General features: G+C 36.4%; 1 protein-coding gene across 2 annotated transcripts in view; it reads left to right on the plus strand.

Moving 5' to 3' along the window:
• Positions 1 to 14,910, plus strand: part of NETO2 (neuropilin and tolloid like 2) — a gene marked incomplete at both ends in the record, with an annotated part of 54,375 nt that overhangs the window by 26,285 nt on the left and 13,180 nt on the right. For both annotated transcript variants that reach the window (XM_084257252.1, XM_084257253.1), the window contains one exon: positions 4,711 to 4,939. In XM_084257252.1, the coding sequence (XP_084113378.1) occupies positions 4,711 to 4,939 (229 nt within the window). The remainder of the gene's footprint in view (positions 1 to 4,710; positions 4,940 to 14,910) is intronic.

Consider the following 14,910-nt stretch of genomic DNA (forward strand, 5'->3'; position numbering starts at 1 on the left):
TTATGCAAAATTTAACTCGGAATGAATCCTGAAAATAAATATAAAATTTTAAAACTTTTAGGGGAAAATTTTTATGACTTGTGACTTTATGACTTTCTGTTAAGCAGAGTTCCTAGATGCAAAAACAAAGGGAGAATCCATAAAAGAAAAACTTACAAATAACACTTCATTAAAATTAAAGCTTTTTCTCTGTCAGAGACTCTTAAGTGGAAAGAAAATCCAACAACTGGGAAGTTATTTGCAAATTACTTATCAAAAAACTTTAATCCAGAGCTCAAAACTCCACAGAAGCAAACAACCCAATTTAAAAATAGGTAGATTTAGTCATTACAAAAGTGCCAATTAAAACCAGAATAAGATTGCTCTGTACTGCCCACCCCCCAACCCCCGGAAAAACTGTAATAGAAACTGATAGAGCCAAGTGCTGAGAACTATGTAGAGCAACTGAAAAATCCTAACAACTTGGATGGAAATGCAAAAATGATATAGCTACTTTGGAAAACATAAAGTTACTATGTGATTCAGCAGACTTCTGGATGGATATCCAGGAAAAATAAAAAAATAACTGGTACATATACCATTATAGCAACTTTATCCATAAAAAACAAAACCTGGAAACAGTCAAAATGGTCTTTGGCTGTTAAAAAATAAGCTGTGGTATATCCATACACTGAAATCTATTCAACTTTAAAAGGGAACAAACTATTAATACATGTAATAACAGAAGCTCAGATGCATCATGCTAAGTGAGGGAATCCAGACTCGTGTACTATGAAGTTCTGGGAAGGATGAAATTATAGGACAGCAGACAGATCGTTGGTTGTCAGGAATCAAGATTGGAGATAGGTTTTAACTGTAAAGGAGCAGCAAGCACAAGAGACCTGGGATGCGTGACGTGCTATAACTTTCTGATTAGGGTGACTAGCACATGACTATTCACTTATCAGACTTTTACAGTATGTTGCTTAACACGACCTACTGTTTCCACATGACCAAATGTCAACAAGGATTGAGTAATGGAAGCAACTCTTAACTGACTGTGGAAGGACAAATTGCTATAACCACTTGGGAAAGCCATTTGGGATGCTCTGGTAAAGTTGAGAATGCTTATGTCCTTCACTATAGGAGGTATATGTCTAGAGATACACCGAAGTGAAATCATACATATGAATAATGAGAATGCAAGAATATAGCAGTATTAATATTTTAAAAAGTCAAAGTAAGCCCAATATCCAGAATAAGTATTAATCTCTACAATTGATAAAACTTTAAAATATACAGAAAAATACTATATATTTGTATAAATATGTAAACATGAAAATAGGCATGCGTAGAAATTTATAAAATCAAACTCAGGAGGGGCCTCCCCGGTGGCGCAGCGGTTGAGCGCTGGGTTGCGAAGCTGCCCGCAGCCTCTGCGGCACCGGTTCGATCCCCAGCTGCTCCCCGGCCACTGGAGGAGGATCCCACATGGCGCGCAGACCTCTCCTGCCGCCCACTGCTCCCCTCAGCAGTGTACTTCAGTCCTTCTGCCTGCTCTGCTCCCCGCTCTGGCTCTGGTGAATTCTCTCACCCTCCCGCGCTTCTGACTGTACCCAGTGCATGTATAAACAAAACAAACAAACAAACAAATAAAATAAATAAAACATGCCTCTGTAAAAAAAAAAAAAATAAAAAAAAAAAATCAAACTCAGGAATAGAAATGTAGGAAAGATAATGGGAACATAGGGGGCTTCCGCTGTGTCTGTAATAATAGTTATTTTTTGAGAATAGTTAAGTATTTAAAAATTTAAGTGAAAATTATCATTTCTTTATTAAAATAACAAATAATTTAACATTTATTTTTAGTTGTCTTACCTGGAAAGTTGACTATCAGTGAATGTTACCTTCAGTAAAAGTCAATTGAGTTTCAAAAGTTAAAAAATTTATGCACAGGGCCTCGCCTGGTGGCGCAGCGCTTGAGCGCTGGGCTGCGAAGCTGCCCACAGCATCTGCAGCACCAGTTTGATCCCCGGCCTCGGGCAAGGGTCCCACACGGTGCACAGACCTCTCCACATGGCGGGCAGAACTCTCCTGCCGCCCAGACCTTTCCTGCCGCCCGCTGCTCCCCTCAGCAGTGTATTTTGTCAGTCTGCCTGCTCTGCTCTCCCCTCCGGCTCTGGTGAATTCTTTCACCCTCCCGCACTTCTGACTATACCCAGTGCTTGTATAAATAAATAAATAAATCTTAAAAACAAAAACAAGCAAACAAAAAAAAATTATGCACAATTGACATGAGAATTAGATAAGATTTTTAAAACTAAGTATTAAATGAGTAAGTAGATTATTTTAAGAAATTTAAATTAAAAAATGTTAAAGGTCACCATAACCCATGAATACTCAAATTGTAGTAAGTTAGTTAAGGGGTGATGTTAAAGAAAAATACACTTATAAAGATAAAAATACAAAAAAAAATTCATTGATGTTTAAGTGTATACAAGTAAGTTGTAGTCCATTTTTATCAATGACCCTTCTATAATAATTGTGGCTTATGGAGATTTCATTTTATTTCTGTCAGAGTCTTGAGGTTTCCTGTAAATAGCATCCTTTTTCCCTTCTGGAGTTAATGAACCAATTGAGTGTGTGAAGATTCAGAACAGCCCCTTTGTTGCAATAAAGGGTAGGGAAACAACTCAACGAGAGACAAATGACACTTGCTAATTCCCTATCCACCAGTTCCCCTACCACCTATGTCTGGACTGAACCATTCCACTCCAAAGAAAGTTTAGGAAACTCTCCTTGAATCTGCAAATGACACCCAGTTACCTGGGTCACTGTTTCCTACTGACTGGTCCAGGGAAAGAGGGAGGAAAAAGACCGAAATCTCCACCATTCAAGTAAATCTCCCACCTCCCTAGGGAGGGTATAAGAGACAGTTAAGAGGGCAGGTTTAGTAAAAGTGTTAAATGCCAGGAAAGCTTTTAGTAAAAGCTCATACATCTGGAGTAAGATCAGAGTCGATTCCACCCCTTCCATCTATCTCAATTTGTCAGATTCATATTGGTGAAAATATTTTGTGAAATTAGTTGAAATTAACTTCAGTATCTGGATGTGAACCACAATAAAATATCATTCTTGTCATATGACTTAAAACTTACTCTTTTGAAAATTATATTTAAAAAGCATTCTTTATTGCCTTGTATAGTATTGTTTCTTTGGATTTAAAAAAAGGGGGAATAAATACTTTTGATTTCTTGATTGTTTTGCCTGGTATTTCCCTCTACCAATTCATAGTTTTAGAAACCTGGTCACTTATCCATTATGTGTTATGAGCAAGAATTATACTGGATATGATTAGCATATGATCCTCTCAATGGAATTAGAATCTAACGGAGACAAATATTTACAGTATTACTGATACTTGCTACCACAGAACCATAGGCAGAGTGTTGATAGAGAAATCAATGAGAACAGATGATATATTTAAGAAACATTTCTTCTATGTTAAAATATATTTATGAGGATTTTTGTGAGTTTTGTAAAGGAAATCCTTTTTTGTCACCTATTTACTACCTTTCTCATGAAAGTGTCAAACTGGTTGTTTCAAATAAGCTGAAGCTACCTGGTCAGATTTAACTCTGAGCTATATTTTTTTTCATTGCTTGCTCTTAGTTTTATGTTATCAAAGTATTTTAGGATTACATTTTTGTTTTACAAAGCCATCATACTGCTTCCTCAGAGATGGCAACTAGGAAGTAAATGCTCATTAAATATCTTCATTGAAAATCAGAGGAATCTATTCTTTACTCACTAAAACTTTGTTTACATTGTAGAGCCACATATGAGCAACTAGAGCCAAAAGGTGAGCTGTGTGTGTAGAGGGCATGGGAAGTGCACACCCTAAAGTCAGACTGTTGGGGTTCTCTCTGAACCTTAATTTCCTCCCTGCATGTTAAGACTACCTATCTCATTCACTTCTTTTAGAAATTATATTCAAAGTTTTTGAAAGCTCACAACTAAAGGTTAATGTTCAGTCTTTTTAGTCCTTCCACGGAAGCAAGAATGGGCCAATTGTATTTTAAAAGGTAACTTCCTGCCTATGAAGTTTGAAGAAAGAGGTTACTAACCCAAATAGGATACTGATAGTGTTAACTTTGATACTAGAGTTCTAGTCTCTTTTACTTGCAGGGTAAAATCTTAAAGTTTACATAATAGGATAAGTAAATAAATGACAGGATTTAACAGGAGTGATTATGGTTATGAAAAGTTATAGATAAGATAAAATGTTTTATGTGCTACAGCAAAAGCAGGTTGCATTATCTTGCCATTAAATTTAGGTTTTAAAAATGTGAAGCAAACATGAAAACTCACCAATTAATCATATTGATTGTCAGAATAAAAGAATTGTGAGTGATTCTTTAATTTTCCCAATTTTCAGGAGATTGCAGGAGATTGCAGAAATGTCTTTATAGACAAAACACAAACTTTTCGTTCCTTAATGTTTGCTCCCATTATTAAGACAACCAAAGAAACAGATCATTAGTCTTAGTTCTTCTAACTACTTGAAGATGGATGGATGGATGGATGGATGGATGGATGAATACTGAGTTGTTTTTTTTTTTTCCTGTCACCATCATAATTCAGCCTACCATGTTGCGTGGATAATAGAACCAGAAGATTCAAATTAATGTCTTTTTTAAAGCTGTGTTTTTCTTTGTTTTAATGTTACAGATTTATTTGAGGTTCCTAGATTATCAAATGGAGCACTCGAATGAATGCAAGAGAAACTTCGTTGCCGTGTACGATGGAAGCAGTGCCATTGAAAATCTGAAAGCCAAGTTTTGCAGCACTGTAGCCAATGACGTGATGCTTAAAACAGGGGTTGGAGTGATACGAATGTGGGCGGACGAAGGTAGTCGGCTCAGCAGGTTTAGAATGCTCTTTACTTCCTTTGTGGAGCGTAAGTAAATAATTCTCACAGCACTGCGATCTCCTCACAATTTTCATTCATTCACAGTAACTTCTTGAGTATTTCTTTGTGATAAAGACAAGTCACATAGGTTATAGAAGTAGCAAAGTCTTTGTCCCTTTTACCAACTAATTGATTGTAATGGATGAAAAAAAGTATATGTAAATTGTAATACAATCTTATTTTGTTTTTTTTAGTCAACATATATTTATTGGACTCCCTTGTTATCCTAAACAAGGTACACATTTTCAAATACGGTACAGAGTTCTTGATGTCACAGAATGTACAATCTAGTAGAAATATATACATAACAAATACTTTCAACTGTTTCTAGTATCAAGAATGACAAAACACAAAGAGCAATGACTATGAATCACAAGATTATGACATGGAAACCAGTAATAATGAAAAGTTAAACAGAGGAATGTAAAGTTAAACAGAGACTGCAGGAGGACTAGAAGTGAGTCAATAAAATATAGGATATTGGAGAGATGCTTAAAGAATGAGTAGATGGGGTAATGAGAGCAGGTAGATATAAGTATTTAAAAATTCTGGAAGCAAGGGTGACGATGGTGATTATGGGGAGCAGAAAGATTAGAAAAGCAAGAGAAGTTCATGATAGGAAGGTAGCTAGCACATATGCTCTTATGATTTATGGCCCTTGTTAAGAATTTCTTTCACTTTACCCTAGTGAAATGGGAAGCTAAGCATGTGTTTTAATGTAGAGGAAACAAACAATTGTTATTATAAAAACCAAAAACTCATTTGCAGGATGAAGTGGATGGAATGGGCATGACTGGGAGAAAGGGAATCAGTTATGAGGATTACAATCTTATTTTAAAGGAATAAACATAAGATAGAGGACACTTCTCAAGATTCTCAAAGGTAGAAATAATTATCAGTGGTATTAGTTCAGCTTGGTGAATAATTTTGAATCTGCTAAAGCATGATCATCAAAGACTTAGATAGGATATGTTTTCTTTCTCTTAAGCTTTATTTTTAAATGATTTAAGCATATAAAAGTTATAAAAATAGTACGGGGTTCTCATACACACTTCATGCAGATTCTCCAATGCTGACACCTTACAAGATCATAATAAAACTGAAAATTGACATTGACACATTATCAACCAATATAGAAACCTTACTGAAATAGCTCTGGTTTCCTCATCGATGTCTTCCTGTTCAAGGACCACATATCACAGTTGTCATTTCTCCTTCGGTCTCCTCCATCTGTGACAGTTTTTCATGACCTGGATGCATTTGAAGAGCTCCAGCCTGGTCTTTAGTAGGAGGTATCTATTTGGGAGTGTGTGATGTTTTCTTAAGAATTTGATTGAGGTATTCATGTCTGTCAGGAATACCACAGAAATTTTGGAAAACTTTCTCACTGCGTGTGCACCTCTGAGGTAGAGCTCCACGGTGTAGGTTTGTGTTCTGTTAACTTCAGTTACCTCCTTGGAATGCTGTTTGCCAGATTTGTTCACTATAAAGTTCATCATTTTTTCCTTTCTGTTAATCCCTTTGAGATTATTTAAGTGCGTTTTGCCCTCTAATTTTCATATCCATGAATACTGTCAATCTGTGATAGTTATCATCATAGTTTTTAAACTAAGAGTAGTTTTCTGTTTCCATCATTCTTTCTGCATTTAATGGAATTCTATTATGAGGAACAACTATTTTTCCCTCATTGATTTATTCAGTTATTTATATTAGCATATGCTCACAAATATTTACTTAATACATTTAACATGTATATAAAATATGTATTTATGGTATTTTCTAATACTAACATTTTGTTGCTCAAAGTCCCAGCTTTGATGTTGGGACCTCCTTCAAAGCTACCTTCTTCCATGTGCCCACTATTATTTTTTTAAACCAATTCTTTACTTTCTGTCACCATAGAATGAACTGGCTCATCCTGAGCCAGTCTAGAGCCAGTCTAGCCATTCCCCTGCCCCAGTCTAGAACTAACCATATTTCCAAGAAGACTTGTCCTTATCTTACAATGAGAAAACAGACTCAATCCACAACTGATTTTCTCAATCCTAGAAAAGTAAATTCCAAATTGAAATTACCCAATAGAAATTTCCTGTCAGAGTATATCATTTGTGTAGTTAATTTTGTCATTAACCTTATTGTTAGAACAGCTTTCCAGTTATTTAAGTTCTTTTCCTTTGCTTTCCTTATGGTTATGTAATTTATTTATAAATGCACTGAACTGAAGGCAGACTCTTTACTCATTTGTAACTTTTTATATTTCTTATGTTCCCCCCACTTCATGGTTACTATAAATTGTTACTTTTTGGATACCCAGAACATTGTTATGTTCCCAGAGAGACTATCCAAAAAGTTATACTCAAATTGTCATTTTCCTTTCATCTCCACTGTCCCAGCCCCACCCCCGTTCTTTGACTTCTGTTCCTGCACACTCTGTAGGTAACAAATCACAATGGTTTCCAGTGTATCCAACCTGCATTTTTTTTGGATAAATGACCTGATACATGTGCCTTATAAACCCCCTTTTTTCTTACATGAAGGACTGCATATCATACTCTTTGAACCCTGTTTGTTTCACTTTGCTGTGTATCCTGGAAATAACTTCCTATCAGTTCATAGAGATCGTTCTTACTTTTGTAGCTTCATAGTAATATATGTACATACATTATTCGGTATCCTATTTGTGGGCATATGGGTTATTTACAATATTTTGCAATGATAAGGAACATTACAGTGAGTAATGTTACACATATGTTTTTTTCATGTTCTTGGAGGTATTTCCTCTGGAAGTAGAATGTTGGTTTAAAAGATAAGTCGTGTGCTTTAGCAGATATTGCTAGATAACCTTCCAGAAAGATTGTATTTTTTTTTAATTTTGGTAAAATATACATAACATAAAATTTACCCTTAATCTTTTTTTTTTAAACAACTGATTTTTTTTAAAGATTTATTTATTTATTTATATAAGCACTGGGTACAGTCAGAAGTGGGGGAGGGTAAGAGAATTCACCAAGCCAGAGCGGGGAGCAGAGCAGGCAGAAGGACCAAAGTACACTGCTGAGGGGAGCAGTGGGCGGCGGAGAGGTCTGCGCACCATGTAGGACCCTCCTCTGGTGGCCGGGGAGCAGCCAGGGATCGAACCGGCACTGCAGAGGCTGCAGGTAGCTTTGCAACCCAGTGCTCAACCGCTGCGCCACCAGGGAGGCCCAGCCCTTAATCTTTTTTTAAGTGTCCAGTGACATTAAGTATTTTCACAACATTGTGTAAACATCATCACTATCTATTGACTGCATTTGTATAACATCTCAACTGAAACTCTGTACTGTTAAGTATTAATTCTCCCCGGGCCTCCCCTGGTGGCGCAGCAGTTGAATGCTGGGCTGCGAAGCTGCCCGCAGCCTCTGCAGCGCTGGTTCAATCCCCGGCCACCGGCAAGGGTCCCACATGGCACAACAGACCTCTCCTGCCACCCACTGCTCCCCTCAGCAGTGTATTTCGTCAGTCTGCCTGTTCTGTTCCTCACTCTGGATCTGGTGAATTCTCTCACCCTCCCATGCTTCTGACTGTACCCAGTACTTGTATAAATAAATAATCTTTAAAAACAAAAGAAAAAAAGAAAGGTCATTTTTCAGTAAGCTTGTTTTTCAGTTTAAGTTTGTATATATTTTGTATAATAATGTTTTATTGAATATGTGATTAGCATATGTTTTCCCATTCTGTGGATTATCTTTTACTCTCTTGATAGTGTTATTTGAGATGCAAAAGCTTTTTATTTTTGTGTAGTTCAGTTTACCTATTTTTTTCTTTTTTGCCTATGCTTTGTGTACCATATTCATGAAATCATTGCCAAAGACAATATCCTTAAGCTTTTCCTTTCTGTTTTCTTCTAAGAGTTTTATGGTTTTTAGTTCTTACATTTGATGCATCTTTAAAAAAAAGTATACAAAGTATAAGGTTTCCATTTCATTACTTTGCGTGTGGTAAACTGAACTACACAAAAATAAAAAGCTTTTGCATCTCAAATAACACTATCAAGAGAGTAAAAGATAATCCAAAGAATGGGAAAACATATGCTAATCATATATTCGATAAAACATTATTATACAGAATATATACAAACTTCAACTGAAAAAAAACTTACTGAAAAATGAACAAAGTACCTGAATAGATATTTCTTCAAAGTATACAGTTTTCCCAACACCATTTATTGAAAAGACTGTCCTTTCACCATTGAATGATCTTAGCATCATTTGAAAATGAAAACTCTGCCTACCTTATATGTGATGGTTTACTTCTGTATCCCCTATTCTTGGTCTGTTTGTCCTTATGCGGGCACCAACTATTTTGATTACTGTAACTTTGCATTAAGTTTTGAAATTAGGAAGAGTTAATCATCCAACTTTGTTCTTTTTCAAAATTGTTTTGGCTCTTCAGGGTCCCTTGAGATACAATGAATTTTAGGGTAGGTTTTTCTATCTTTGAAAGAAAAAGGAAAACATTATTGGGACTTTGATAGGAATCGCAATGAATTTGTGGATTGCTTTGAGTGTCATCTTAACAATAATACTAAGTCTACCAATCCATGAACCCAGGGTGTCTTCCCATTTATTTGTCTATGCTTTCTTTCAACATGTTTTTACTCTTCATTGTGTGTGTATATATATACATATATATAATGAACCTATGTTCATTATATATATATATTATAAAATGAACTATGGAAAAGGAAATTAAGAACTCAATATATAACAGCATCAAAAAGAATAAAATTCTTAGGGATAAATTTAGCCAAGGAGATGCCACCTATGTTTGTGTGTTGATTTTATATCCCACAACTTTGATGAGTTTATTTACCCTATCAGTAGTGTTTGGGGGGTGGTTCTACATATAAGATCTACATATAAGATCATGTCTGTAAGCAGATAATTTTATGTTTTCCCTTCTAATTTGGATACTTTTTATTTCTTTAATTGCTCTGGCTAGAACTTTTAATACTGTTTTGAAGTAACAGCAAGCAGCTTTGTCTTGCCTCCTGATCTTTTTTAGGGGGAAAGTGTCATTCTTTGACCACTGACTCTGACGTTAACTGCGGGATTTTCAAAATGGCCTTTATTATATTGAGGAAATTTTATTTTATTCCTAGTTTACTGCATACTTCTATCATGAAAGGGTATTGAGTTTTATCAGATACTTTTCCAATTTTGGGTGGTAATCGTTTTTTCCTTTCAGTCTCTTTAGTATGGTTTATTTACACTGATTGATTATCATATGTTGAACAATACTCACATTCCAGGAATGAATCCCATTGATCATGGTATATAATCCTCTTTAATAAGTAGCTGAATTCAGTGCTAGTATTTTTTGAGGGTTTTTGCATCAGTGTGCATATGGGCTACTAGTCTGTGGTCTTGTTTGCTTGAAATATCTTTGCCTGGCCTATTGAAAGAGTGAGAAAAAAGCTTCCTCTTAGTCTTTCTAGAAATATTTGAGGATTTGGTGCTAATTCTTATGTAAATACTTGGTAGAATTCACCAGTGAAGCTATTAGGTCTATCTTCTCTTTGTTGAAAGGTTTTTTGTTTTTTCATTACTGATTCAATGTCCTTGCTAAATACAGATTTATTTAGACTTTCTATTCTTTTTTTTTTTTTTTAAGATTTATTTATTTATGCATACAAGAGCTGGGGTATGGACCAGAGGTGCTGGGGGTGAGAGGATTCACCAGAGACAGGGTAGGGAACAGAACAGGCAGATCGACCAAAGTTCAATGCTGAGGGGAGCAGTGGGCGAGACAGGAGAGGTCTGCTGCGCCATGTGGGTTGCTCCCTGTCTGGTCAAGATGGAACTCTTGCTGCAGAGGCTGCAGACAGCTTCACAGGCTATGTCTTAACCCCTTGCACCTCTATGGGGACTACACCTGAGGGGGTGGGGGGGAAGCAAATATTGTTTAAAAATGAACAATAATGTAAAAAATTTTTTAAAAATTTTTAAAAATTAACCCCTTGTGCCACCAGGGAGGCCGTAGACTTTCTATTCTTTTATTCACTTTTGGTATGTTGTGTATTTCTAGGAATTTGTCTATTTCATCTAGCTTAGCAATTTTTGATATATAATTTTTTTTAAAGATTGATTTATTTATTTATGCGTACAAGAGCTGGGGTACAGACCAGAGGTGCGGGGGGTGAGAGGATTCACCAGAGACAAAGTGGGGAACAGAACAGGCGGATCGACCGAAGTACACTGCTGAGGGGAGCAGCGGGTGAGTAAGGAGAGGTCTGCTGCTCCATGTAGGTTGCTCCTTGGCCAACCGGGGATCGAACACATGCTGCAGAGGCCGCGTATTGCTTCATAGGTCTTAACCCCTGCACCACCAGGGAGGTCCTATAATTGTTTTTAATATTCTATTCTAATCCTTTTTACATCTGCAAGATAAACAGCAATGTCCACACCAACTTTTCTGTTTTTAATAACTTGGGTCTTTTCTTTCTTTTATTCTTAGTGTTAACTACAGGCTTATCAATTTTGATCTTTCAAAGATCCAATTTGGGGTTTTGTTTATTTTCTCTAGTTTTTCTATTCTCTATTTTTGTCTGCTTTATCTTTATTGTTTTAATACTTTTTGCTTCTTTTCCTACTTCCTTGGGGTTAAGTTATTAATTTGAGATCTTTCCTATAAATTTTGGTATGTTGAGTTTTTCTTTTCTTTTGTCTCAAGGTAGTTTCTAATTTTCCATGTAAATTTCTTCTTTGATCCGCTGGTTGGTTAAGAATGTATAGTTTAATTTCCACATAGATGTGAGTTTTCCAGTATTCCTTCTGTTCTGATTTCTGGTTCTATTTCCAGAACTGGGGTACAGACCAGAGGTGCGGGGGTGGGGTGGGGTGAGAGGATTCACCAGAGACAAAGTGGGGAGCAGAACAGGCAAATCTACTGAAATACACTGCTGAGGGGAGCAGTGGACAAGAAAGAGAAGTCTGCTGCACCATGTGGGTCACCTCCCTGGCCAGCTGGGGATCGAACTTGTCCTGCAGAGGCTGTGGATAGCTTCATAGCACTATGCTTAACACCTTGCGCCACCAGGGAGGCCCTTAAAATCTACTTTTGCCTGATATATCTATCACCATCCCAGCTTTCTTTGGGTAACTATTTGCATGAACTATGTTTCTCAATCCTTTTCCGTTCAACCTATTTATAGCTTTAGATCTAAGGTATGTAGCATAGAATACCATGTAGTTGGTCTTGTTTTGTTATTCATTCTACTAGTCTCTATCTTTTGATTGAGGAGTTTAATCCACTTACACTTAAATAATTACTAAAAAGTGAGGACTTTTACCATTTTCTGTTTCTTTTCTATATGTCTTCTGGTTTTGTTGTTCTTTGTGTCCTTCATTATAGCCTTTTTTGTGTCTAGTTTTTTTTTTTAGTGATAACTTTTAATGTCCTTTTGTGTATAGTCTTTAATTTTTTTCTTTGTGGTTTCCCTGTTGATTATGTGTTTTTGTGACTTATTTAAGCCTTTAAAATTCGTTATTACTATCTTGTTAGCATGTGGAACCTTTTATATTAAAGGATTTTATGCCTGATATACAGGCACTGACCAAGCCTAAAGAGGAAAAACTTTGAGGACAGATTTTAGGATTCTTTCCTCAAACTCCTGATAATTCAGATAAACAAATCTCCATTGGGAAAAAAATGATCCTGCTGCTTTTCTAGCTTACAAAAGTGCAAGCAACTTGTCAGTACTTCCTAACCATTATTTGTTGATATGCTTATCATAAGTGCAGATCATATTACATTAGCTTTGACAAGAAATTGCTTTAAAAAATACCGTCACATTGGGCCTCACCTGGTGGTGCAGCGGTTGAGTGCTGGGCTGAGAAGCTGCCCGCAGCCTCTGCAGCGCCCGTTCAATCCCTGGCTGCTGGCGAGGGTCCCACATGGTGCACAGACCTCTCCTGCCCCGCCCGCTGCTCCCCTCAGCAGTGTACTTCATCCGTCTGCCTGTTCTGTTCCCCTCTCTGGCTCTGGTGAATTCTCTCACCCTCCCGCACTTCTGACTGTACCCAGTGCTTGTATAAATAAATAAATAAATCTTTTCTTTTTTTTAATAAATAAATAAATAAATACCATCACCTTTTAAAACTAGGCTTTGAATGGCCCTTAACTTTAATCTACATTTGGGCAGTACTGGGCCCTTTACTCAGATTTGTCTCCTATATAAAGAACATTATCATTTAAAGACACATCTGAACTATGAAGATATTGTTGTGTGTGTTTATATCACAAATATCTGTTGTCCTCATAAGAAAAACTATTGTTTTAGCTTTTATATCTTGGCTGGTAAATATGGCAAGGTATATGATTTTTGCAATTACAAAACTTATAAATTCAAAGGTGTAATTGTAAATTGTTACTGGATATTTTCTTGAGAAATTTTGGAATTAATAGTTTTTCCCTTTATTTATAAAGAACATTATGAATTGCCAGATGGTCAGTTGGGTTATGAAGCCAATTTAGCCTCCCAGCCTTCCTACCTGTATTCCATTAATTTGTTTAACATTTATCATATGAGACATTGTGTTTGATGCTATGAAGATACAAAATAGATTAGAACAGTCCCTGTCCCAAAGGATCTTATACTCACTAGGTGACGTAACATATATGTAAATGAAGCAAATATAAGCTAGTCGTGACAAAGGCCATTTGGGAGAGAAAGCAAAAGTGCTTTCTTCTTAAATATTCCAGTTACTTCTAGCAGGCAGTATCAATAATAGAGTAAGTAATCCTAGAAGGTAGGTCCTTTGAGTTTATCCTTGAGAGTCAGATTGGTAGATTATAGAAGGCAGCAATGTTAACTGCATTGTTACTGTGGACAAAAGGCATAGAACTAGACCTAATTTGTGCCGCCAAAGGAATGGAAGAGAGAACTGAAATAAAAAGCTGGGAGAATAGAGTAAAACTAGAATTTGAAGGTCTTTAAAGGCTATATTTAGACTTAGTTACAGGCATGGGGGGGTGTTGAAGGGTTTTGTGTGGTACAAAATGATATCAAAGCTATGCTTTAATTGGAGTATGGAGACCAGTTTGTAGGCTACTTCCACATTATAGGTGGGAAACAGGAAGGTCTGAGCCAAAACAGTAACAAGAAAGAAGAGTTGTGAAGAGAATAACCAAGATTTGTTCGCTAATCAAGAATGAAAAATAAGAGAGAATGAGTCAGCGATATCTACAATTTGGTATCTGATTTCTTAGAAAATGAAAAGTGAAGAGATAAAAGGGAGAAAGTGAAAGTGTTGAGCTGCTTTGAATACAGAGCATTCCAGGGCGGATGGCAAGGTCAGAACTCAGCCGTGGTGTTGGTCACAAGTGACTGTACTGCTGCTGGTTGCTGTCCTGTGAACATAGAACCATGGTGGTTCTAAACATTTTTTTTTTTAACTTGGAGAACTTTTTAAAATTGAAAATTAAAAAACAACCATCCAGAAACTATTCCAAATAACTACAAATCAGTGCTTGATACACAGATTTGTTAGCCACAAAGCCTGCTTGCTGTTTTCCTTCTGTTTATTCTCAATTTTCTTTATATATGCTTTCCAGTACTGGGTGCACCAGCCACAGGCAGCTGTGGAGGACTTCCTATGAGACTAACCTAAGAGGAAATGCGCTATAATTGTAAAACTATATCCCAGATTTCAAAGACATGGCATGAAAAAAAAATGTAAAATACCCTGCTAGTAATGTTTTATTTGATAAGATGTTAAAATGAGAATTTTTGGATTTTGTTTCAGGCTCCCCAGAACCACCCACATCTTAGGTAATTTGCTAGGAGGGCTAGCAAATTTACAGCCAAAATTTATTACAGAAAAAGTATACAGGATAGGATCAGCAAGGGAAAAAGACCCTCTGAGCCTGGAGAACTCCTTTCCTCATAGTCTCCCCTCACTGAGCATGCTCCTTTCTCC

This window comes from Talpa europaea, assembly GCF_964194135.1.
Source record: "Talpa europaea genome assembly, chromosome: 16".
Classification (NCBI taxonomy): Eukaryota; Metazoa; Chordata; class Mammalia; order Eulipotyphla; family Talpidae; genus Talpa; species Talpa europaea.